At 37.3% G+C, this 24,254-nt stretch overlaps 2 protein-coding genes across 5 annotated transcripts in view; both read left to right on the forward strand.

The window, feature by feature from the left end:
• The window catches only part of LOC106128525 (nucleolar protein 4), a 109,433-nt gene that overhangs the window by 14,980 nt on the left and 70,199 nt on the right, over window positions 1-24,254 (forward strand). The gene's annotated exons all lie outside the window — the stretch shown is intronic.
• LOC106128550 (uncharacterized) lies at window positions 7,103-8,734 on the forward strand. Its single transcript, XM_013326991.1, has 2 exons — window positions 7,103-7,553; window positions 7,629-8,734. The coding sequence occupies exons 1-2, from the start codon at window positions 7,212-7,214 to the stop codon at window positions 8,295-8,297; spliced, it is 1,011 nt and encodes a 336-aa protein (XP_013182445.1). The 5' UTR covers window positions 7,103-7,211; the 3' UTR covers window positions 8,298-8,734.

A 24,254-nucleotide genomic window follows, 5' to 3' on the forward strand; every position in this document is an offset into this window, starting at 1 on the left:
GTTCGGTCCGGTTCGGTAAGTTACTTCCCGGAGGCCTAATTTAGTCTCTTTCCCTTCCCACCCTTTTTCTTATAAGGAAAGGATGGAAAGTTGAAATGGACTTTCCGAATGAGAGGATGCATGGGAAGGGAAAATATTTTCTTTCTGTGCATCCTCTCCTCCGGTGATTAAAGGTAGGCTACGCATATTCAATTGCGTATGTCTATGGGCAACGGTTACTTCGCTATTTCAACGATTTCAGGTGGCCGCTTTCTGGTTTGCCACCATGAGATAAAAAAAATAAATTCAGAAATGGATATTCCCTTTTCTTTCTTCGTTCTAATGCAATGCGACTTTATCAAGTTGGTATAAAACGAGCTGAGAAAGTATTTCACTACTCTGGAATTTCAATTCATTCGTAAGAGGGGCGTAAGGGAAAGGAGGGCTTAACTATTTCCATTGAATGTCGCGTCACCACCGCGTCTTACGGGTGATTGCGTGGAACAAACTAGCCATTACACCCGCAAACGATAGTTACCACTAGTGATGTACCATAACTATCGATACCAAATTAATATATAATTTAATTCTTAAAATAAACCGACATAAAATATCGATATTTTAGCAACATCGATAGCTTTTGTTAACTAGAAACTCAGCAACACGCGTTAGTGTATCAAGATGTTTTTAATAATCGGCTCACCGTTAAATGTCGGAATATTTTTCGTTCGATCGAAACGTAGTTGTTTTCAGTCAGTGTTCTAGAATTTAGCCTAGATTAGGCTTTTTCTATGTCGTCCATCTTAATAATTCACTATTAATACATATTTCTCTAATAAACAAATATAATTTTTGCATTCAAAAAACAAATAAAAGTTAACTTATGTGTATACGGGTTTGTTTGTTTCTAAAAAATTTGCATTTGCCGCGTCCTTCTCATTTCCCGCCAATTGTAGAGTCCGCGCGCGCTGTTCCCGCCTAATCCACTTTTAATTTTGATTAATGCCTTGCGCCGCCGCCGCGCCGCCAGCGCCACGCCACAAATACGAAATTAGGTCTTTTTGGATCGTTTTTGCTGTTATGCGGCCAGGATGAATGGATTTATACACTTTTACATTTAGCCTGGGACAGAATATTATGATGTACGTCGCAAACCACTTTTATGGTCATACTGTTACGAAGATTTTAAACAACGAAAATTATGCTTTTTTCAAATATCGACTCTTACCACTATATATAAATATATATATATATATATATATATATATATATATATATATATATATATATAAAAGGATAGGCTATTGCTTATAAATGATAGCGTTTGCTTCGTACTGACTTATACGCGATTGTTGAAGTTCCTTACAGTACATTCTATATCTATTGTTAGTTCAATTCCTCATCATCACTACGAAGCTAAACCCTCAGTGCCAAAATGGCGAAAATCAAATAGGCACAAAATACAACGGTTTATAGCCTATCCAAATATCCAGCATTTTTTTTAAACAAATACTGAAAATGTAGTTTATAAATGCTAAATTTTGGATCTCTGGATGTTTACATTTATATCGAACAGAGATAGCCTACAGTATGAATACAGGCTACTCAGATTTTTAACTCTACGTGGACGAATTCGCGTGCGACAGCTAGTATAACTATAAAACGTATATTATGTTTTATATGTGGGTGACAGCTGGTGATAGGGCGTCGTTACTGGCGCAATAAACGATGCAGCCCGCCTTTACGATCCCCAACCTCCCCCGCCCCGCATGCCGCACTTACGAATAGCAAATTAAGTGCGGAAAAAATATTTGCTATTTTTTTTTGGATTTTTGACAGTTGCTAAAAAGATATTAGTGACGTTAAATTATAAGTAAAATTATGCTGTTTTTATAAAATATATTTATTTTATATTAAATGTTTGAACCAATTATTGAAGACCAAATGTAGGAAAAAGTGAAGTGTTGAAAAAACAAAAATTTTTTGTTGTTTTTAGTAAAATTTTTTAAAATAATTTAACATTGGATATGGATTTGATGATATGACTATACAAAAGAAAAGGTCTCGACAGACGGACGGACAACAAAGTAATCCTATAAGGATTCCGTTTTTTCCATTCGATGTACGGAACCTTAAAAAGGATAAATTTAGTTGGTCTACAATTTTATCAAATAATTGAAAGCTTACTGTGATAGATTTATTTCTTTTCGATGTAAAGTATTTCCATCTAATTTTTTCTATTTTCTTTTTCAGGTAACGTTTACTTTGATTTCCATTTGTAAGTAAAAACTTTTTAGTTCTTTGGTTAAGTAATTTAAGTCGTAATGTTGAATTGTAACTCTACAATTAATCCCTTAATAACTCTGAGTAGGGAAGTTAGTTTTTGTATACATAGTAATAATTTTAATATTGTCGTAATAATAATAGGGCAAGAGTCTGCGGAATCCGTGGTACCCAGATTTAAGTGCGGGACAACTGGCATATTACGTATGAATTATTGCCTCCCTCCTTGTTAAAATTTATATCGGCCGTATATTTTAAATGAGATTAAAGAAGGGTCAACGTTTACGGAGTTAGCTACGATTTTCGGCCACTTACATTATATTAATATGTATTTTTCGTTTAATTAGGAAAATTCGTCATCGGTTTCTGAGCCTCTTTCTATGAAACATATCGTCATCCCTGTCTTTATCTTTGACAAAACAGAGATAACAATAATGTTTTCAACGGGAAGGTTCAGAAACGTAACGGTTAAAGTTAACTTTAAATTTAAGCAAAAGTTACCAGCACCGCATGTATCTGACTAGCCAAGTACTAAGGTTACATAAGGCGAGAGCAGGTCCGGGAGCTGCGGGTAGGCGGACGCGGCGCGGCATCCGGCGCCGCTTCCCCGCGGAAATGGGGCCCGTTCCGGCGCTCGCTCGCGGCTAATGGCGCATGCCTATGATGTTATGCGCGCCTGGTAGCTCCGCTTCGAGCGTCTACGGATTTTTTTCTTAAATTTCTACTAGGCCTAGAAAATTCAGCAGAATTAGATGAGCAAGTAAAAAATTATGTAGAGGAGATTTATTAATCCGTTTATTGTATGGAGAGAGAAGTCTAGTCTAGTCTAGCCTAAACTAGATCTAAATATCTATACATGACGATATAAACGGGTCTACGGGCTAGTTGCAGTAGGCCTATTTTCGGTTTCTCTTTACCTATCGGAGTTATGCAAGTTTTCTATTTCTATTTAAACTTATAAATATGTTATATCCGGGATTCTGTTAGTTCTACCTTAACTATCCTTACTTTAAAATAAGTTAATAATATTTTTCATACACTCGCTGTGCTTACAAGGAGATGTATAGAGTTGGATATGGATAGTATATAGTATGTATTGTAGGCAGGCAGTGCGCGGCTCAACGCTGCCGGCAGCCGGCACACGCCGTGTGTACGCTGCGGTCGTAGGTAGATAAAGTCAATAGGGTTGCCACTAATACATAATTAATAATTAATAATTCTTGTTAAATTATTTTTTTTACGAGTATTTAAAGCTAATATGATCAAATTGAAATAATTTAAATAGTGTTTATAAGAATATTTTTGATGTATTATTTTCGTTTACTAAGCAAAGTAGATGAACATGCAATGACATATGACCCTCGATTATGTTATTATTTGATGCAAATATTTTTTTGGAAATTTCTAAATAACGGAAGTTGGTGCGCATTGATAAGGATCTGAAATGTACTAAAAGTGTATATAGTTTTTTTAATGTCAATAATAATAATAGTTATTCAAACAAGTGTGTCAGCCCTAGCTGTAGTACAAGCGCCCCGGGCCGCACCGTGTGCCGGCGAAGTGCTGACGGGCTACAACGCGACTGAGACATCTTGATATTAGTAAATTTATTTTAATATTTATTATTCTTAAATATCGTTGCATTTAAAGTTATATTGCGAAATTTTAAGCGAATATTGATATGGAGATTTAAAATAATTACTGCTAATGAAAAGATTTAAAATAATATTTAAAGTTATAAATTATTTATATTCAAGAGCATTTTGTATGAGCAGGTGATAATTTTACTATACGTCTTATCATAAAACGATAGAATATAAAAATAGTTTCCAAAATCAAGTATCAAATTATAGCAAGCACAGTATGAACGATCAAACACATCGCGCGGCGGGGCGCGGCGCGTCAAAGGGCCGCCGGCGGGGCCCGGCCCGAGGGCGCAGGCCGCGCGCCTCCCACGCCGCCTCTCGCCTCGCCACTCCGCACTGCCGCGCCACTGTCGCGCATTTATACCTCGCCTCATTAGGCCAAACGACGAACAACCACATTTTGATGTGCAACAAAAATATTTCAAATCTTCTCTATGGTATAAGAGCTATGTAAACTCAAGCTAATGGTTACCAAGTGTATTTGAAAGCAAGGATAGATTGAGTGTAACAGGAAATGTGTTGAAGGGAGTTAACTAAGATATTGTCTTTTATATAAAATTCTCGTGTCACAATTTACGATACTCCTCCGAAACGACTTGACCGATTCTTTTGAAATTTTGTGAGCATATTGAGTAGGTCTGAGAATCGGCCAACATCTATTTTTTAATCTCTCGCGGACAGAGTTGCGGATGACAGCTAGTGACATATAAAGAAGTATAGAATAGGAGTGCATACTGTGCCCATCTTCGTTAGGAATGCGGGCAGAAAGATGATGTGTCCTGCATCCAATTTATACAAGTTTTACTTTGCCACAGTTTACGTATGAGTAGATTTTGATATCCTTTGTTGCGATGCTACGGCTCTTCATGCGCAAAAAATTGGTTGTACACACCTGGCCTTATACGTCTGTACACGTCGTCTAATTATGGCATGTGCATTCCGGTGATTGCTGCGCCCCTGGTAATATGTCACCAACTAATATTTTATTTTTATTTCGTTTAGAACTTTAGAAAAAATACTACTTGGATTTAGGACGAAAATTACTGGCGTCGTTAAATTATTTAAGACATTTTATTTTAAGTACTAACTGTGAGTTTCTGAGTCTACAATCTCCGTTTAAAACATATTGTTATCTCTGTGTACTCAAAGATAATGACAGGGATGACGAAATGTTTTATATAGATATTTTGGTGTCAGAAACTCATAGTTAGAGCTAAATATCTCTTCATATCAATAAATATTATATCCTGTTTACTTCTCTATCAACATACCTCGTGTATATATCAAGATCTTCGTTTCATCAATGTACAATCTCTAGCTATATTTATTTGTATACATTTTCAAACTTAATAAAGCTCTTGTCATGCGATTATAAACTTTAACACTTGCCAATAAGGTAGTAGTGACAGTAAATGTAAATTAGTATTTGTGATAGTGCGAGGCCAAGTGACAGATAAGTATCAAGTAGCACTGGTCGCGCTCGCTTTGAAGACGCGACGCAATTTGCTCGACTCTGCCCGCAGCCATTACCGGCACCACTACTCAACAGTCTTATAATTTATGTTTGCCTGGTACATTTTTTTTATTTCGTAATATACTTTTCGTTTGAAAAAAAAATCTCTTAAATGTTTAAATGGATGGATGGATGGATGTTTGAAGGTATCTTCAGAATGGTTGTATGGATCTCACTGAAATTTTGCATACATGTAGAACATAGCTTGAAACAACACATAGGTTAAGTAACCATTAGTTATTTTTTAATGTCGCGGGGACGGAGTCGAAGGCGACAGCTAATTCATAAAAAAAATTATATCTTTGTTTACTATGTTTTTTGTTAAATTACTAAAAACCCAAGCTATGTTATTTTATTTTGCATCGTTCGTGTATACTTTATAATTGTAACCTGAAAATTGAGCTCCCGAGGTGAACACTTAAACACGTTTCTTGTTAAAGATTTCATCCCCCGGCTAGGGAAGATATCCCGGTGTACAGCGTCTACGAAGCATGGATTTTATATTACTAGTTATCGCCCGCAACTTCGTCCGCGCGGAATAAAAAAAAATCATGGAGGTTCGCAGAGCCGTTCCGGAGATACCTTCTAACAAACATCCATCCATCCATCAGTCTTAACATCCGCATTTATACTATTAGTAGGTTTTGTAGTTTTCTACATATTTTATTTCTTTTTGACCCAAAAATTTCACCTAAAAATGTGTTGAATTTTAAGGAAGTACGTAAAGTCCCAGTGACGTTCTAGTTTTGAGGTTATATTTTAACTCGGATGCAGTCATATAATTTTCTTTTATGAAGCACTTCTAGTGGCCAAAGCTACGGGTCGGGTGTAAAACTTGGCGGCCATGGAGTGCGGTGACGTGCCAAGTACCCTCCTCCCTCTTCTCCCTCCGAGTTCCCTTTAGTTCCTCGACTCCCCGTTCTTAGCGTCGTCGGTTGTAAATCGAACGGATCAAGAACATGCAGACCCGTCCAACTCGATGCTTTTGCACATCGAATTATGTAAAGAAATGGCTGAAAATAATCTGTTAGTGTCTTTTTACAACATCAGTTAAAATCTTGGTTGTAATGATTGGAAATCAATCCAACAAAAATGCATGTCTTTAAAAAGCAAGTTTTTATTGTTCACCTAGTTAAACGAGGACACATTAGTTTTTGCAAGTGACGCGGAAGTGAACGTGTCATGTCAACTGTCAACTTACATTTTTTTATATTCTTTTTTTGTGGGCAAAGGCTTTTCTGTCTTACAGCCAAATACGTGTGTAATGGTACAAGTATTTTTGCGCGTAAAATCGACACACACAACGAGTGATAAGGGTGGTTTAAAATTGAAAATAATAAGAAATAAGAAGAAAATAATGTGACATATATTACAGTACGGAGCAAACGTCGATAAAACGAACTGCGATCTCGCAGTACAATAACGATCCCCCTCGACACGAAAATAGTCTGTGACAATGTCGAAGTTCGCACAGGTAGCGATTGGAGCGGAGTGGACGCGGTCGCAAATCTTCCGTTTCACTCGAGCCCGGAGAGAGCGCGGAGATCGGAGAGAGGACAGCACGGCCACAGCACGCGGCCGCGGCTGCGTGTTGCCGCTCCCGAAATAGCCGCGCCCCGCCCGCCCCGCGCCGCCCGCGCCCCGACCCGCATCGACGTGCTTTTAGTATGCTGCGCGCATGCGACACGCCCGCACCCTTCTGCGCTCCTGGTACTAAACATCGTAAACACGCGAATTTCAAGCCGAAACAAAACACGCGAAAAGTGTCAAATGCGTCGTTAAATGTTAAAATGGTCGCGATCCTGGCGAATCCTAAATGGAGCGAGGATCTCACCATTCAAATGATAATTGAGTACGAACAACGAGAGTACCTCTGGAACCCGGTCGCGGAACATTATAAAAACAAAAAGATTCGCGAACAGGGTTACCTGGAAATTATTAAAGCGCTCAACTTGGTCGACGTGACTGTGAAGGAGTTGAAAAATAAAATAAAGAATATTCGTTCGTCGTACAGCGTGGAGCTGAAGAAGATTCGCGCGGCGCGCAAGGCCGGCGCGCATGCGTACCGGCCCAGTGTCACGTGGTTCGAGCACGCCGACAGGTTCCTGCGGGCGATCGTAACTCCCATCTCCGTAAGTCTTTATTTACACTCACCGGACCGGATAAAACTGGTTTAAACCGAAATTAATTTACCCTTTTCTCCTTAGATGGATAACACATTAGTGGAGATACCGGCGAGCGACGATAGCGACGTGGTTCAAGATTTGAGCGAGCGAAAATCGCCGGAGAAGAAAAGCCCGCGAAAACGTCGCAGTTCAACAAGATCGTCGACGCCTTACGTGTTGAATACACCCTCACCCCGACCGAATACACCATTCAATCTCAACCAATCATCACCATTTGGTATCCTACCTACATCTACAACTACCTTCCTAAATCCTCCAGTGGGTATAGCAACACCGCTCACTACCTCACTAGCTACGATCTACCCACTAACAAAACAGAAGAAGCGTAGTTCAGAAGACGGACCAGAAGATTTAAGTCAAAATTCAGATGTTAATGAAAATGAATTTGAAATGTTTGGTAAATTGATAGCGAGTCAATTAAGAAAGTTGCCTCTTAGCTTGGCTCTGGATACACAACTGAAGATTCAGACATTGGTGAATGCTGCTAGAATACAAGCTGTGTACCAACAGTACAGCTACGCGGGACCATCTCAGGAAGCACTTTCAGTACAAGCTTTGTCAAATGGAATACTGGCGAGTATGGCCTCTCAGAGTACGTTCGCTTCCCGCGCTGTGATGGACATGCGCAATGACTCCCCAGATGAGATGAACATAAAAGCTGAATATTTGGGATCGGAACCCGAGGACTAAAGACATTTTTATGCCAAATGCCGTCTACCTCCTACATTTAAAACTTGAGAATTTTGCTAGTGGAAATGACACATAAATTGCTCATAGAAAATAGTTGTCGGGAGTTGGAAGAATACTTCTGCTAGTAGCGATGGAAAATGAGTCTTAGTCTATTGATATATACATATAAAATATGTTTTAGATATCTGCCAATTGCCACAACAAACCAAACAGTACAAATGACATGAAAATAATATAGATGGTTTATGCCAGTTGATATGTGCGACTTAAGTTGGCACGTCGCACTTAAGAGTACTCTATTTCTTGACGTGCCAACTATTATGTCTGGTACTAATCGAGTAGATGTAAGTTTTTGAATAAGTTTGAGTTAGACAGATCTCTTTATTTTTTGGCTGTGTTTGATTTTATAAAGACATGATTATTATATTTAAATGGATGTATAGCAGATAAATGTACTTAATATATTATAGCTTAAAAATTGTTATTTTTCAAGCTTGTTTTTACAAGAATTTAATTTAGTTTCGAGTTTTTTAGTTGACACAAAAGTAAATATTATTATTTTTAACAACAATACTGCCAAATTTTTGCCCAAATTTTGATATTTAGAATCTTTAGGATTGCTCTTATAAGTGTAAATTTAAGATGTTTTCAGTATTTTAGTATGTTTAAAAACATTAACTAACTATCCCCATCGTAATACAACATAGAATCCAAATAAATCCGGTTATTACGAAATTTAACATCCAGTCGTAACCGATAGACAGTATAGTCAGTCGAACCTTCATGGCTAGACAAAGCGCATTTGCTCCGTAGCAATTCTATAAGGAAGTTCAAAATCGTATGGAACTGACGCGAGTCAATCACGTGACTTATCGAAAGTAATTGTCAGATAAACACGTTTGAAGTTCGTTATGGAATCGCTTTGGAGCGAATGCATTTTGTCTACTCCCTGGCTAAACGAGAGTATAGGGAATGGCGATAACTATCTCCCTTATAGAGGTTTCTCTTACCCGAGTTTCTCACTTATGTACGTCGTAATCGATAATGACTCCTTTATATAAGATTCTCGTTTATCTTGTTTTGACTATCCTTTTTTTAAGGCTGTTACATTCAGCCAGGATTTGTGGTTAATGTCCAAATAGCCAATATGTTGTTTTAACCGATATTTTTACTGTAATTCGTTTCAAAAGTTCTATGTATACAAAATAGAAAAATCAAATATTGTCTGACGAAATTATTTTCAGTGTGATACCATTTATTTATAGATGTTGCTTATATATTGTGGAATATGTGAATTTTTAATCTGACTAGATTTTTGAGAATCGTTCTACTAATAAATATGTTATTGGACACTTTAGCAACTGACGAACAAAGTTTCTAAGTGACATCTTACTTGTATTTACGTTTAAATTCTAATTGGATTATAAACAAAAAAAAAACGTTAAATTATCAATGATTTTTCTCATTTTTTTTACTTTATTTTACGTCTAGTCAGATTACAAATTGTCGAACTTTACAATCGAGATGTAACATTATTATGTAGTGAATATTGTGCGTATAAAATGTGATTAGATAATCGATTACCTCAACATAGTAACAATACATTTGATAGTGAATTTTAAAAGATATATAACAATGTTGTACGATGTGCCATAATATAATAAATAATTTTAAAGTTATTGATGGAAATAAATATTTTATAAATGTGCAATGTGCATATGTTTCATTAGCGATATTTCGTCTTTTCCATCGTGAAATTAAAAAAAAAATGCCTATAATATGCCCGCACACAGCTACCGTTCACTGAAAGTCGGCTTGCGGACGGACAGACATATTTAATATTGATTTTTCATACTATATATTTTTTTATGTTACCCAGACAATCCAATTTTATTAACTGCATCGATTGACTACAGATTTAGTCGTCAATCTATCGTCATCATCATCAGCTCACTATACGTCACAACCGAGGGTCTCGGAGCCTACCCTAAGTTAAGGGTGATTAGGCCATAGTCAACCACGCTGGCCAAGTGCGGGTTGATTGACTTCATACATATCTTTTGAATTTCTTCTCAGATATGTGCAGGTTGCATCACGATGTTTTCCTTCACCGTCAGAACGTCAGATAAATGTACATGTGTAAATCAGAAATCGAAAAACACATTGGTACATGTTCCGGTGCGTTCCTTTAGAGATCCCGGGGCCCTCGCAGTCGCACTTGAAGTTGGCCACCGAGGGGGTTTTAGTGAGTAAGAATCTCACATAACCCTGTCTTTCCCCCAAAAGGCAGGGTATCTTACGAATAGAGATTTGAACCCAGGACCTGCAGATTGCAAGTCAAGTGCTTGACCACTGAGCCACCGACGCTTACATCAATCTACGTCTTACGATTACGTCGATCTATAATAAAGTGAAATTAAAAACACGAAATTCGTCAGTTTTCTTTTAAATATATAGATGGCGCTGTTCGTTAGTCTTAATAAACATCGTGAAGACAAAAACAAGATTTTGAAAAATAGAAAATAAACATAGTTAAAGAAACGTGTAATTATAAAAAATAATAATTTAGAGATGTCCATAATTTAGCGCAAAACATGTTATTAATCAAATTATTTAATAAAATCGTATATATTTAAAGCAGAACTCCTAAAAGAATAAGCATTTTGTATTATCAATTTCGTGTCCGCAGACAACAATGTTCGCGCAGACATTGTTCTAGGCGTTTTATTGTGCCGTCAAATCGCTTACAAACGCCGCCCGGCCGCTCCCCAGCTATTGTGGGCCGGTATCGAGTTTTACTTCAAAGCGACGCGATATCGCCGCCCAACGAAATGGCTAATAAACGTAACTTATCGCCAGCAAACGACTGTAGCAAGGAATAAAAATAAAGCTAGAAACATTTGCTGTATGCTTATGTTACCCTGGTACTTATACCATGTCAGACTACGATGTTGTTTCCTAAATGTAGTAGAACCACTGGATTACTAACAACTACTAGTGGGTTACTACTTCTACAATTGCCTAAATGCAGTGTTTCTAAATAAAATCTTACTAATATTATAAATGTGAATGTTTAGATGGATGGATGTTTGTTAAAATATATCTCCGGAACAACTCAAGACAGAACATAGTCTGGAAGAACAGATACGCTACTATTTATTTTGAATTCCAAACGGACGGAGTCGCGGGCGACAGCTAGTATTATTATATTTGCAAAATAATTTTGCCATTCCTTACTGCTTACAAATAGGTAAGACTCGTAGTCGAGGGGTCTATGGTTGCTAGGCAACCGATCCCGACGGGCGTACGTCTCGCCAACTCGTCAATTCTTTTATGAAGATTTTTTTATATTTTCTTCAACTAATTAATTTTATTCCTGTCTTATATTGTAGGTGTTTTAAACAGTTCAAAGCCTTTCGTACACAAAGCAAGGTAAATCTGAGAAACTCATATGGTACTCTCCTTGTATTACCAGTATCGCGCGCACTCTGTTTAACTTTGAGTCGTCGATGCGAGTCGTCGACGCGAGTCGTCTATTCAGTCAGAAAACTCGTAGAAGCATATACATAGCTGATGTCCGCGACTCCGTCCTGAATTAAAAATATAAATAAATTAGTAGTTTATGTGTTCTTCCACACTATGTTCTACATATATGCCTTTCAGCATGATTCATGCAGCCGTTCTGGAGTTAGCTTCTTACAAACATCCATCCATTTGTAAGATATTCATAAAGTATCTTATACTACATTAGTAATATAAAGACTAATTCCTCCGAGTTTATTGAAAAGAAAGAAAATTCCAATACTCAGTCTTCGAGACTTACATATCTTTATAAAATATATATAATTCTTCTGTGAGTGTGTATGTCACTGAACTTCTCTCAAACGACTGGACCGATTTTGATGAAATTTTTTGTGTGTGTTCAAGGGGATCTGGGAATGGTTTACATTCACAATTTTGTCCGCTGGACAATGTTTTTTTAATTAATTTTTAATTTATTAGTAGTTGTTGATTTTGGAATGTTTTACATTGGATCCGACAGACGGAGCTACCGTCGCAGTGTCAAATTTTAAATAATATTCAAATTAAAGACGTGTAGACAGGACAACGTCTGTCGTGTCCGCTAGTCTTATATATAAAATTCTCGTGTCACAATTTTCGTTCCCATACTCCTCCGAAACGGCTTGACCGATTCTCATGAAATTTTGTGAGCATATTGAGTAGGTCTGAGAATCGACCAACATCTATTTTTAATACCGCGCGGAAGGAGTCGCGGGCGACAGCTAGTATTTGTCTAATATATACGTCTTGAGTAACTAATTGATAAAAAAACTAACCTTAAACAAACTTAACATTGATTTCTAATCTCCACCCTCAATTCGAATCAAACATCACCGATTAATTAAGGATGAGATATCTTAAAAGCTAACGATTGATTGCAGCACGATCGCTTAAGAGCTTGATCGTTAGCGTCGACCCTGGAAGATGGGGGGTGTACTGTAGGGGGGAGATAACACGCTTTTCTACTTCCTTACCCTCAGACGATAAGATTGATCACATTAAGAGATGGCAATGACGTGCGATCATTTAGCTATCGGATAGAAATAAACGAATCCGACTTATACGTTTACGGAGAACTTACTCGTATATACTAAGTTGAATAAATATTTTACTTCTAAAGTATGCAACTGGTGTTAATTCCTATAAGCACGTCTCTTCAATTAAATCTTACTAATATTATATGTACCAATGTTTTCGATTTCTGATTTACATATGTACATTTATCCGACGTTCTTACGGTGAAGGAAAACATCGTGATGCTGCACATATCTGAGAAGTTCAAAGATATGTGTGAAGTCAACCCGCACTTGGCCAGCGTGGTTGACTATGGCCTAGTCACCCGTAACTTAGGGTAGGCTCCGAGCCCCTCGGTGGAGACGTATAGTGAGCTGATGATGATGAATATAAATAGAATTATCTTTAGTTTGAAGGCATCTCTGGATCGGCTTAACAGATCTTGATGAAATTTGACCTATATGTAGAACATAGGCTGGAAGAACACATAGCCTATTCAGGTTTTTTTTATTCCGCGCGGACGGAATCGCGGGCGACAGCTAATCTGTGAATAAAAGTAACTACATTACTAGCATTTTACGTTAGTTTTCATTTTAAATGTATAAAAACTTTCAACAAACAAATTGTCGTATACAGAAATCTTACCAATATTATAAACGCGAATGTTTGACTGTATGGATGGATGGAGGAATGTTTGTAAGATATCTCCAGAACGGCTGTATAGATATAGAACATATAGGCTATTAATTAAGTTTTTTTTTACGCGCGGACGGAATCGCTTGCGACAGCTAGTTACATAATAATTACTCATCTGTCATGCATTTCCCGCCAAAACTCGCGTTCGTCATTTCGTCGGCCGCGCAAAATGGCGGACGTACACGACGCGAGTTTGCATTTATTATTCAGAGCGTTGTCGCGGGCCGCTATTATTATGGTAATAAACGTCTCAAAGGTGCACGGGACTGAATTATAACCACGGTGATAGATCTCGAATACTCAAGTATCGCTCAGATACTGTTATTGGGAGGTTATTGTTGCTATTTGAATCTGAAAGTAAGATTATCAGCTCACCATACCTCCCCACTTAGAGGATCTGAGCCTATCCTAAGTTAGGGGTGAGTTTTTTTTATTCGTTACTTAAATTGTGCGAAGTACTATTTTTATTTTCTAAAGCCGTATCTTTCGCGTATAGTCAAAGAGGTAATCTTTTGTACTTTGAAGTTGTTTAGGAATAAAACTATTCCATGTATTGTTAGGAAGAAAATTCGAAAATGAGCCAGTGTATTCAACACTAGCCTTACTAAAATGTCGACGTATATGTCCCCTCACTATTCATTCTGACACTTGACTTCGTAACGTAAGCACGTCATTCGCGCCAAATGATTCTAACTAATATAGTCAAAAATTTATTAGTAAATATTAGTAGCAACGTATCATGGCTGGTATCTTCATATTATTTCATACTATGCAGGCTTGAGAAATGAAATTCGCTCGGCGGGAGCTTAAGTTCAGCTCTGTTCCGGGACGTGTCGGCTGGTAGGTGTAACGGAGACGGCAAGTGATGCATCGCCCGGGTGCGAGCGAGACAGTAGCGCGGCTAAGGAAGCCTGCCGCGGGCCGGCGCTTGCAGGCCGGTAGCGACTCACTGTGTACTACGACTTGTATATCTTGATGCTAGATTTTTTTATTTTAAAATTTCTCTGAATTATTTTGTGAAAATGACATAATGGCATTAAATAACATATAACTTTTTTTACAATAAAAAACAATATAGTTACTATGGATTGTCTTTTTTTAAATGCATTAAAATGTCAATATAGATGAGATGACAGTGTTTAAATATTTTTAAATATTGTCAATGTTGGCTTAACGAATTAGGATGTCCAAAATAACCTACAGTTTTAATACAGTTTTACAATAACTGTAATCTTCAAAAGCTGTGCAAAACTTTCTAATTTCGTCATTGTCTAAAGCTACAGGTCTCCCTTTTTTCAAAAGGGAAACAAAAACACCAAACAAAACATCTTTATCGTGTTCTCCGCGCTTAGCATTTTTAATTAACTTAATTAACGTTTAAGGTGTGTTAATTGACGTTATTTTTTAATTAAGCAAGACACATTAATTATTTAAAAAAAAGAAACCTAAAAAAGCTCCAATAAGGTACCGCGTTGTTTCTTTTTGTTTATAATTGAAATTGAGATTTGCGACGTAATTTATAACTAGAATTCAGTGATATTTTACCGGGGACATTATGTTATTTTCACGAATAATGTGAAGGTTGTGAATTTTCAACAATAAGTAAAAAGTATAATACTGTAAGATGTATTATAGTACGTAATTAAAGGGATGAGGGTTGTTTTACCTAGCAACAATTAGGGTATACTCACGCTATTATATAGGAAGAAATATTCATCATCATCATCATGTCAGCCCTCTGTCGTCCAATGCAGAGCGTGAAGGATAGTTAGTATTTAAATATTTAGTAGAGTAAGGGTAATAAAATACAGTCGTGTTACGTACCTACGCTGGTTCACATCGGTGGCTCTTTACAATAATTGTCGGCGCGCGGTCGCCGCTGCGATAAGGGATTACGCCCCGCCCGGCGCGCCCGGTGCGGCGGCCCGGTCGGCTGCGGGTGAGTGCCCCCGGCGCGCTCGCCCCCCTGTCGTTTGCCGGCTTTTTTCTCGCGCGCTTGCACTTTGCGACGGAAACTAGGGCGTGCCGCTTATTGAATTATGAATTAAGATATGAGCTTCGCCGCTCTTGTAACTTGGCGGATACTCTCGTCACATTTTATTTTGTTTTTAAGGACTTTTCTTGAAGTAAAGGTGTCAGTACTATTGTTCTATTTTACAATTAACTTGGTAAAAAACATAATATTGGTACTATAAAGAAAAACAATTTATTGATGTTTAAACGTTGTTTCGGCATTGAAGACTAGTATGATGGTAATAAGATAAAATTTATTTCTTTTTCCCATAACGACGATTTGAGACTACGGTTTACTTCTTATTTTTTATCGGTTATCTACATCTCTTAAGAAGGCGCATTATTAATAATATCACAGATAAGTTGTTGGGTGGTCCGTCTTTGAATTCTAGAGTACTTCTATCTAACTTTGAGGGACAATTATCAATTAATTTCACAACCAAATTTTTATAAGTTCCATCACCAAGGCTCCTCAATTATCCCTCCTCAGTTTAATTTTGATAACTAAATCTACTACAAAATGGATTGATATCGCTTTTTTGAGAAGAGAAATTCAAAAATGTATTAGTATAATCGCATCGTCTAACTTGCCTTCGAACTGCATTTTTATTGTTCCTTCTAATAATAAAAATCACGCCATTTGTAATCTGGTAATTTTTACCACCCTGTGTCGTCTGTGTGGCTTGAATACATATACGGTATAAGTATAACCATCGAAGGTAGGTCGGCAAACCAGTAGCTCGGCGCGCGCCGATAGAGCCATAACGGAGCACAGCGCGGCGGCCCGGCCGGCCAAATTAAATATGTACGAGGCGAGCGCTCGCACCCACGCTCTAAGGGCTGCTACTGCAGTAGTTTAACTTTATTAACATTTTACTTATTTGAAATGTGTTAAGATATTCCAATACAAATAAAAATAAACAATCAAGGATATTGATTTCATTGAAAGGATTTTTCAAGATTTTATCTTATATGTTTTTAAAATGTATTTAACATGTACAAGCTTTACAAATGTGTATAGGATCAATTCATCTATAATAATTATGACAGTTTATCGAATTATGACAGTTATGATACCTAAGTGTTAAAATAAATACAGTATTCTTTTTTTATAAATCTTACTAAAGTGGCAGCCCTACATGAAAAACGAGCACGGTCGTCATTAGAGGCGGCGTTAGCGACCCGCCGCAGCCGCGCGCCGTTGGCAGACATTTTTTATGCGGCCCACGGCCAGCGGCGGGCGGCGGCAGGCGTAATGCGGCGCGCACTAACCTGATACTGGATACGGATGCCTCTAACCTTGGGGGAGCGGCTTTTGATTGATTCTGGTTTCGTTTGATATATGGACTTACAGGTTTGAATAAAGTTTTTTGAATAAAGTGCATAATACCCATTTCTCAATGCTAATATGCACAGCAGGCAGTCGTTGCTAAGCTCTGGATTTGATGCGACATGACGATTTTTATTATTAGTGTAATCTTTAATGCCTGCATAACATCTTTTTTCTTCTTTATGCGATACTATGCTTTATTATATATACTGCCTAAGTCAGATTGTTACTTCAGATTGGTTCCTATCCTTTCGTAATACATTTTAAGGATTCACTAAATATGTAGCACATAATTTAAAGCTATACCTACAACACGACCCGCGATTATTTAATAACATCATGGATCTCTGCATCCACATAACGTATATACAATAGAAAAAAATGCCTATGATACTTAAAATAGGGATATATGCAATCGGCTCTTTGTTAGACATGGTAGGAATAACAATGAGCTACGTTCCGCATATCTATGTCGTTGCTAGGCGAGTATAGCGGCTCTACGAGAGGTCCTAATACACTAATAGCATCTATTCACATTTTTTTTTATTTAATTTAGTAAGTAAAGTAACGACCGTAGTTAGCAAGGGACACGTGGACCTGTGTCATTGTATCGATTGTATAAAAAATTAAATTCTATGATTTTATAGATTTCTGTTTTTATCGCGCAAATATAAAAAATTAGATGAGAAAGGAACTGAAATGAGTAATAAGTAATTACGTACTTTTACTTGTAAGAAGTTTCGATTCGAAAATATTAATGTTCTTTTTATTTGTTATCAAAAATCTATTTGAATAAATATTTATAAGCTTACACAATGTGTTGTATGTTTTATAAGTATGTTTTTTTTATATTTTAATATTAATAAGTGCAATGACTTTCATTTTAGCATTTTTAATTTATCAATGTTAAAAATAAATTCAAAGATCAAGATTAAAAGGGCGTCGTACACGGCAGCCCATTAAACCGGGTCGGTGACAAGGTGACGCGCGCCGCGGGGGCGACGCGTATCCTGTGTCGTTCGCCGCCGCCGTTCGCTGGATGTTCTATACTTTGTATATATAGGACACGTTTATGAGCGCTTGGTGCTTTCGGGATATTACTACGCCCGTCCACGCTTCGAGTAATCTGGTATACCACCAACGCATTACGCTATATCGGGTTGTGATAATCACCAATGCTCGCTATTAAAGGGTTAGTGTGACTGTGATTTTAAAGCTTTTATCGTTAAAATGGGATTTGGTGTTAGAAATAATCATTAGAAACCATCAATATCTATTCTATTTTACATAGTTCTATTAAAACTAACTATTGTGATTGTTTGATTGTAATAGAAAGCATTTTTAAAGATTTATTCTAACATGAGTTAACTTAAATACCTGAAGAAATAACTTTGAAGTCCATGGAATAAATTGCAATACATTGTTTTTAATATTAGAACTGTTTGGTAACCTTCAGAAGCTTATGATTCGGGCAGTAATTTTAAAGCTTGCCCGTTATTTCCTTAAAACTAATTGACGCGAAGAACAAACGAAGTGATCAGCATTGGCGGCACGTACCCGCTCTGGTTTTTATTACGTACAAAAGACTTGTACGCATCACTGGGATAGGTACGTTACTGCTCACTGCAGACTGTAACAACGACACTCGACAATTTGCATTTAATTGGTGCGTTCGTTTTATCGTGGAAAGAGGAAAACATTGTAAATTTTCATATCGCGAACTCCTTGATCGCGTTTGATTAATTACTTTTTGCGTTTTACGTTGCGGAACGGATAAAAAAACTTGTTATTTGAAAAAGTAACGCTGACTTTATTTCAGTTATTATTTAAATAATAACGAGGAAATTGAAAATAATTAATGACTGTTTTAATACAGCGTCCTAATTCCCATCGAAAACTTCGAACTTGTTGTTATTTATTTCTTTGTGTTGTAGTAAAAAATTCCGATTACAAGAAATGACGCTTAGTAAAGATTTTTCTTGTATGTTCCTATGTCAATTTTACAAGTAATAACGCGTCAGCAAATACGAACATTAATATCATAAATCTGACATCTCCCATTTCCATATTTCTACTATATGAGTTATACAAACCTCAGTGCTCGATTCACCAACAGAGATGTTTAATCTCTGTTGGTGACCTCGACCAATAGTTGTTTAATATTTACCGTAATACTAATATCATACACGTTAACTCACTTCATTCTATACATTATACAATAACAAATTCTGTGCCATATCGACCTAAAATGATAAGCGTGTAGTTTATAAATTTTGTACGAAGTAAAAAAAAATATGACCATAAATAATAACAAAAGTATCAAGAGTATGTAGTGACGGTAGACGTCGCGCTGTGCATTGAGCACGCGATGAAACGGCCCGGCGCGGCGCGACCCGTCACGTCACTCCCCGCCCGCTGCGACCCGCCGCGCCCCCCGCCATCCACCGCCCGGCAAACATTCGACCCAATGCGCCAACTACCTGCTATTATTCACACTAGGGTTGTCACTACGGATCTTATATATTTTATTTAATATGAAAGAAATCCTATTATATTATTTAATAATTAAGTGATGCTTACTGTTGCACTCAGATTCATTAAATGATCACTTAATTTATTCTTTTCTCATACTAAATCTTAACTAAGAATCTTCCGTAAACTCGGACAGCGTACTATTAACAATTCCTGTTACTTCTCACAATTTTATCGTGCAAACATTTGCAATACCTTATTCCAATACGCAAACTTTGCCAAAGCGAATTTTTGACTGTATGATTTATGTTCTATTGTCTATTCTCGGCTTATTTCCACAGACAGCTTGATCGCGTCCGCGCTGTACAGTAATGGTATATTATGTGAGACCCTTTATGTAATTTCAAGTTATATAATCCGTCATAATAGCCAAAAAATAGTTCAATAAATTATTTTTTCTTATTTATTGAAGCGACTGCACCCAATATTCATCCGCGATTGCAGATGCGTTGAGGTGACGAACAAAAAGAGGATATTTCCATCTTTCTATGCGTCCTCCATCAAATATGCTTTCATAAAAGAAAAAGAGTAGGAAAAAAAGATACTAAAATCATACCTCTGGAACACGCACTTATAAGAGGAAACACGCACTTCCATTTGACGCCTGTCTTCTCTCTATATATTATAATATAAAAAAATCATCAAATGAGTTCATCAAAGGAAATTTTATAAACAAACTAAATGTCACCTGCGACTCCGTCCGCGCGGAATTTAATCTTATTAGTTATAAATCGTGTTAGTTACACTATTTATTACTCAAGAACGGCGTTACCGATATGGCTGAAAATTGGTGAGGAGGTAGCTTTGAGCCAGGAGACGGACATAGGATACTATTTATTCGTCTTTTTTTCGAATTTATGCCTTGAAGAGCTGCTTTTTATTTAACTTACTAATATTATAAATGCGAATGTTTAGATGGATGTGATGTGGATGGATAGATGGGTGGGCTACACTAATTAAGTTTTCTTATATATCCACGCGGACGGAGTCGCGGGCAACAGCTAGTAAAACATAAATAGTAGCATGTGTTCTTCCAGACTATGTTCTATATGTATGCAAAATTTCATCGAGATCCGTTCAGCTGTTCTGGAGATACTTTCAAACAAACATACATCTAAACACTCGCATTTATAATATTAGTAAGATAAATGTACGGATCAGATGAAGTGTTATACGTTGACTATTTTCTTTCAATGAGCTGACGTAAGCTACTAACTTACATTCAACATGTGTATCACGTAAAGGTGATCGCAAACAGGTCACAAGTCGCCGCAAATCGTCCGGCCGGAACGTTGCCGCCGCCGACCCGACCGGACAAATAAATTGTCGCCGGAACGTGAACGCGGAGTGGCCAATTGGTAACGCTAATACTGGGTACGGGTATAGTGGATAAGATACAGCGTGTGTTTTGTAGCGGATGCGTAATCAGGGTGTAACCGCAGCCCAATTACTTGTATAAAACATTTTATCATCCTTCGTATTCTCCTCAAAAGTAGTTTGATATTTATGTACGGAAGTTTTGGTGGAAACTTACGGTAAATATTTCTTTTCATATTAATGTACTAATTTTTTTTGGAACGATGTATAAATTTGGAGGATGAATAGACAAAGTTATTAACTTAAACTAACACGGTCCATAGAAATACATAAATTACTTAAAATCATTTTTCGTACAACTTTAAATATTTTCTATTCGCTCCGATGTTCACTAAAGACGCGGCTTTATAACGTGTCGGGCGAGGGCTTGTCGGTCGCGACCCGCCCGCCGCCCCTCATGCTACGTGCCATTGATCCGACCGCCCCGGGCCCCGAGCACTAACACAACTCTTACCGCAGACTCTCCCAGTTCATCCAGTAACTTGACGAACTGAGAGGCTTCATCTGTTTATATTTTAACTATCAAGGAATTGTAGTCAACTCATGTTTAACCACTGAAGTGTTCAGAGCGTAACCAATTTATTGGTGACTAGGAAATAACCACGCTGGCCTAGTAATGGTTGACATCACACATTTGAAAGTAGATCGCGATATTTTTCTTCATTGTAAAAACGTGAGATGAATTGGTATATAGCGGGGAACGAACCTGGACGTATATTACGGTCCGGTCCGGTCAAGTTTAACAACTGCGACACTGATGCTCAACAAACTTATGATTACAAGCCTTATAAACTGTACAAATAATAGCCATAGACTTTCTTGAGTCATCATCTACCTGCCCTTATCACTATCGAGAGTCGGCACAGTGTGTACAGGTCTACAGGTCTTACGATGGACTTGTAGACAGAGTTTCTTGAGTTCAATTTGATTATTATCTCACATTTCCTAATTGGTAAAGTCTACACGAACATTATCATGAAGTTTCAAATGAATTTACATATCTTAAAGATACACTACCTTTGTGACAACCAAACAAAAATTGACAACCCTATCGTATTCATACGTGCGCCATACAAAAAATTAAAATCTAGTCCTCTTTCCCTTCCCACCCTTTTTCTTATAAGGAAAGTATGGGAAGTGGAAGTGGACTTTCCGGATGAGAGGATGCATTGAACGGGAATATATTTTCTTTCTGTGCATCCCCTCCTCCGTCGATTAAAGGTAGGCAACGCATATGCAATTGCGTATGTCTATGGGCAACGGTCACTTCGCTATTTCAGCGATTTCAGGTGACCGCTCGCTCGTTTACACCTTATGATATAAAAAAAACCGTAAATCTATGACAATCTTAAATTTCGAAGTCTGTAGCTTATAATTAAAAAAAAATTAATTAAAAGACGCAAGGAAGAGGTTAAAATATAAGTTTAGGGTTGTCACACAAGTGCAAACTCAGTTGTATTTGGTCACGTTTAGTTGCGTCCTGTTCCCCCGGGAGTCCGTGGTGGTCCTCTCATCAATTATTTATCAAACGCCCCGAGCTCTCTTTGAGATCTAGTTCTTTTTTGAAATGCTTCCCCATTTTGATCTATAGAATTATAATGGATTTTCATAATGCATGTTTTACATAATTTTGTTTTTATGTTTGTATATTTGACACGCCCCTTATTTTCGATTATGTTATATGAAGACTTTCACCAACAAATAAAGATATAAAGTTATTTTTCCTATATTACATTTTATCAAAATATAAAAAAAAACATCTTATATATAAAATTCTCGTGTCACAATTTTCGTTCCCATACACCTCCGAAACGGCTTGACCGATTCTCATGAAATTTTGTGAGCATACTGAGTAGGGTCTGAGAATCGGCCAACATCTATTTTATAATCCCGCGCGGACGAAGTCGCGGGCGACAGCTAGTATCATATCAAAATAATACACCACGGTTGCGGAATACCATTTCAAGCAACCAGTGGTCAACTGCAGAGACAGGAACGAGGATGCGTTATACTTGCGGTTTCTAAATTTTCTTTGTTTTGTATTGGGCCCTTAAACTAACTGTTAAGCGAGAGCTTCTTAAGATGTTAGTCGATCTGATACGATTGGAATGGTAGTCGATTTAATATTAAAATTTGGGATATATAATAATATATATGTCATTTAAAACTACGATAAAAAAATAAAGACGCAACAATCTAAAAATAAGTTATTGTGATATGAATGTACGCGATAAGTAGAGAAATTGTGAGCGCGAAGGGCGACACCCCTCGCCACTTCGTACTTCAAACACATCGCGCGTTCGCTTACAAATCCCCCTCATCAATACCGTTCACAGCGAGCAAATCACGTGAATATCGCTCACAAAAACATACATTGCTCCCTTTCCACCACTATACAAGTCGCACGTGACACACAACGGGTAATGTATACGAATATTTGCGTTAAAGAACTTTGAGGTACCGGGCAAGCCGTCATTTTGAAGGATTTGATTCTGACGCGAGGTGATATTACGAACGCCTGTTCATCTATGAAAGCCTAGTACCTATTGTGTTGTAGTGCTTCAAATAGGGACTCCATTTTAAAGATGGGTTTGGTTCGGGTTGGTTTGGATCTGCCGTCAATAAAAGCATCACGGTAGTCAAAATAAGTGACAAGTCACATAAGTTAAGTCACGATAAGTCAATCCAGAGATGTTCCGCGAAATTTTGGACATCGGAGTTAGTTAGTTTATTTGCATATTAGATTTTTTAAAATTAACCTTCCACTCTAGGGTGAGTGACTCCTATTGGTGAATCACAATCTCATCACGAAGAGTTAAAAAATGATAACATCAGTATTTTACTAATATTATAAATGCGAATGTTTAGATGGATGTTTGTTTAAAGGTATCTCCAGAACGGCTTAACGGATCTCGATGAAATTTGGCATATATACGGAACATAATCTGGAAGAACACATAGACTAGAAATTTATTTTAATTCCGCGCGAACGGAGTCGCGGGCGACAGCTAGTTAACACGATCAAAGTAAGAAAATGAATCTCTTTTCTTCGTCTACCAGGGTGACAGAACAATAATAGTTTGTCTGTTAAAATTGGCAACACCGTGCGGTATTCCGTGCAGTTGTAACACCAGGGGCGCATGAACAAAGCGCGGTGTAACATTAGTGAGGCTCCTACATAATTTAGTTATAATGACGGTGCGCTCGTTACCTCTCGGGCCATTACCTCGTGCTACCGTAAAACTATGAATATAGGTAGTTTATAATCTGACTATCAATAAATGGAAAACTACAAAAAATGCCGTATCAGTTTATGTAGGTAAGAAATAACTGTGTACAAAATAACTATTAGAAGTTTTTTGGGACAGACGATCACTAGTAAGTTTATAAAGTGACAATGTTAACAGTTTTACGGTGACATATGTATCTATACA

The sequence above is a fragment of the Papilio xuthus genome, unplaced genomic scaffold (genome assembly GCF_000836235.2).
Source record: "Papilio xuthus unplaced genomic scaffold, Pxut_1.1 DF829758.1, whole genome shotgun sequence".
NCBI classification, from domain to species: Eukaryota; Metazoa; Arthropoda; class Insecta; order Lepidoptera; family Papilionidae; genus Papilio; species Papilio xuthus.

Excerpts from the sequence above, each read along its gene's own strand:
- LOC106128550 (XM_013326991.1), top strand. The coding sequence starts at position 7,212 with ATGGTCGCGATCCTGGCGAATCCTAAATGGAGCGAGGATCTCACCATT. Across the intron at positions 7,554-7,628 it reads CGATCGTAACTCCCATCTCC|ATGGATAACACATTAGTGGA; the intron begins GTAAGTCTTTAT and ends TTTTCTCCTTAG.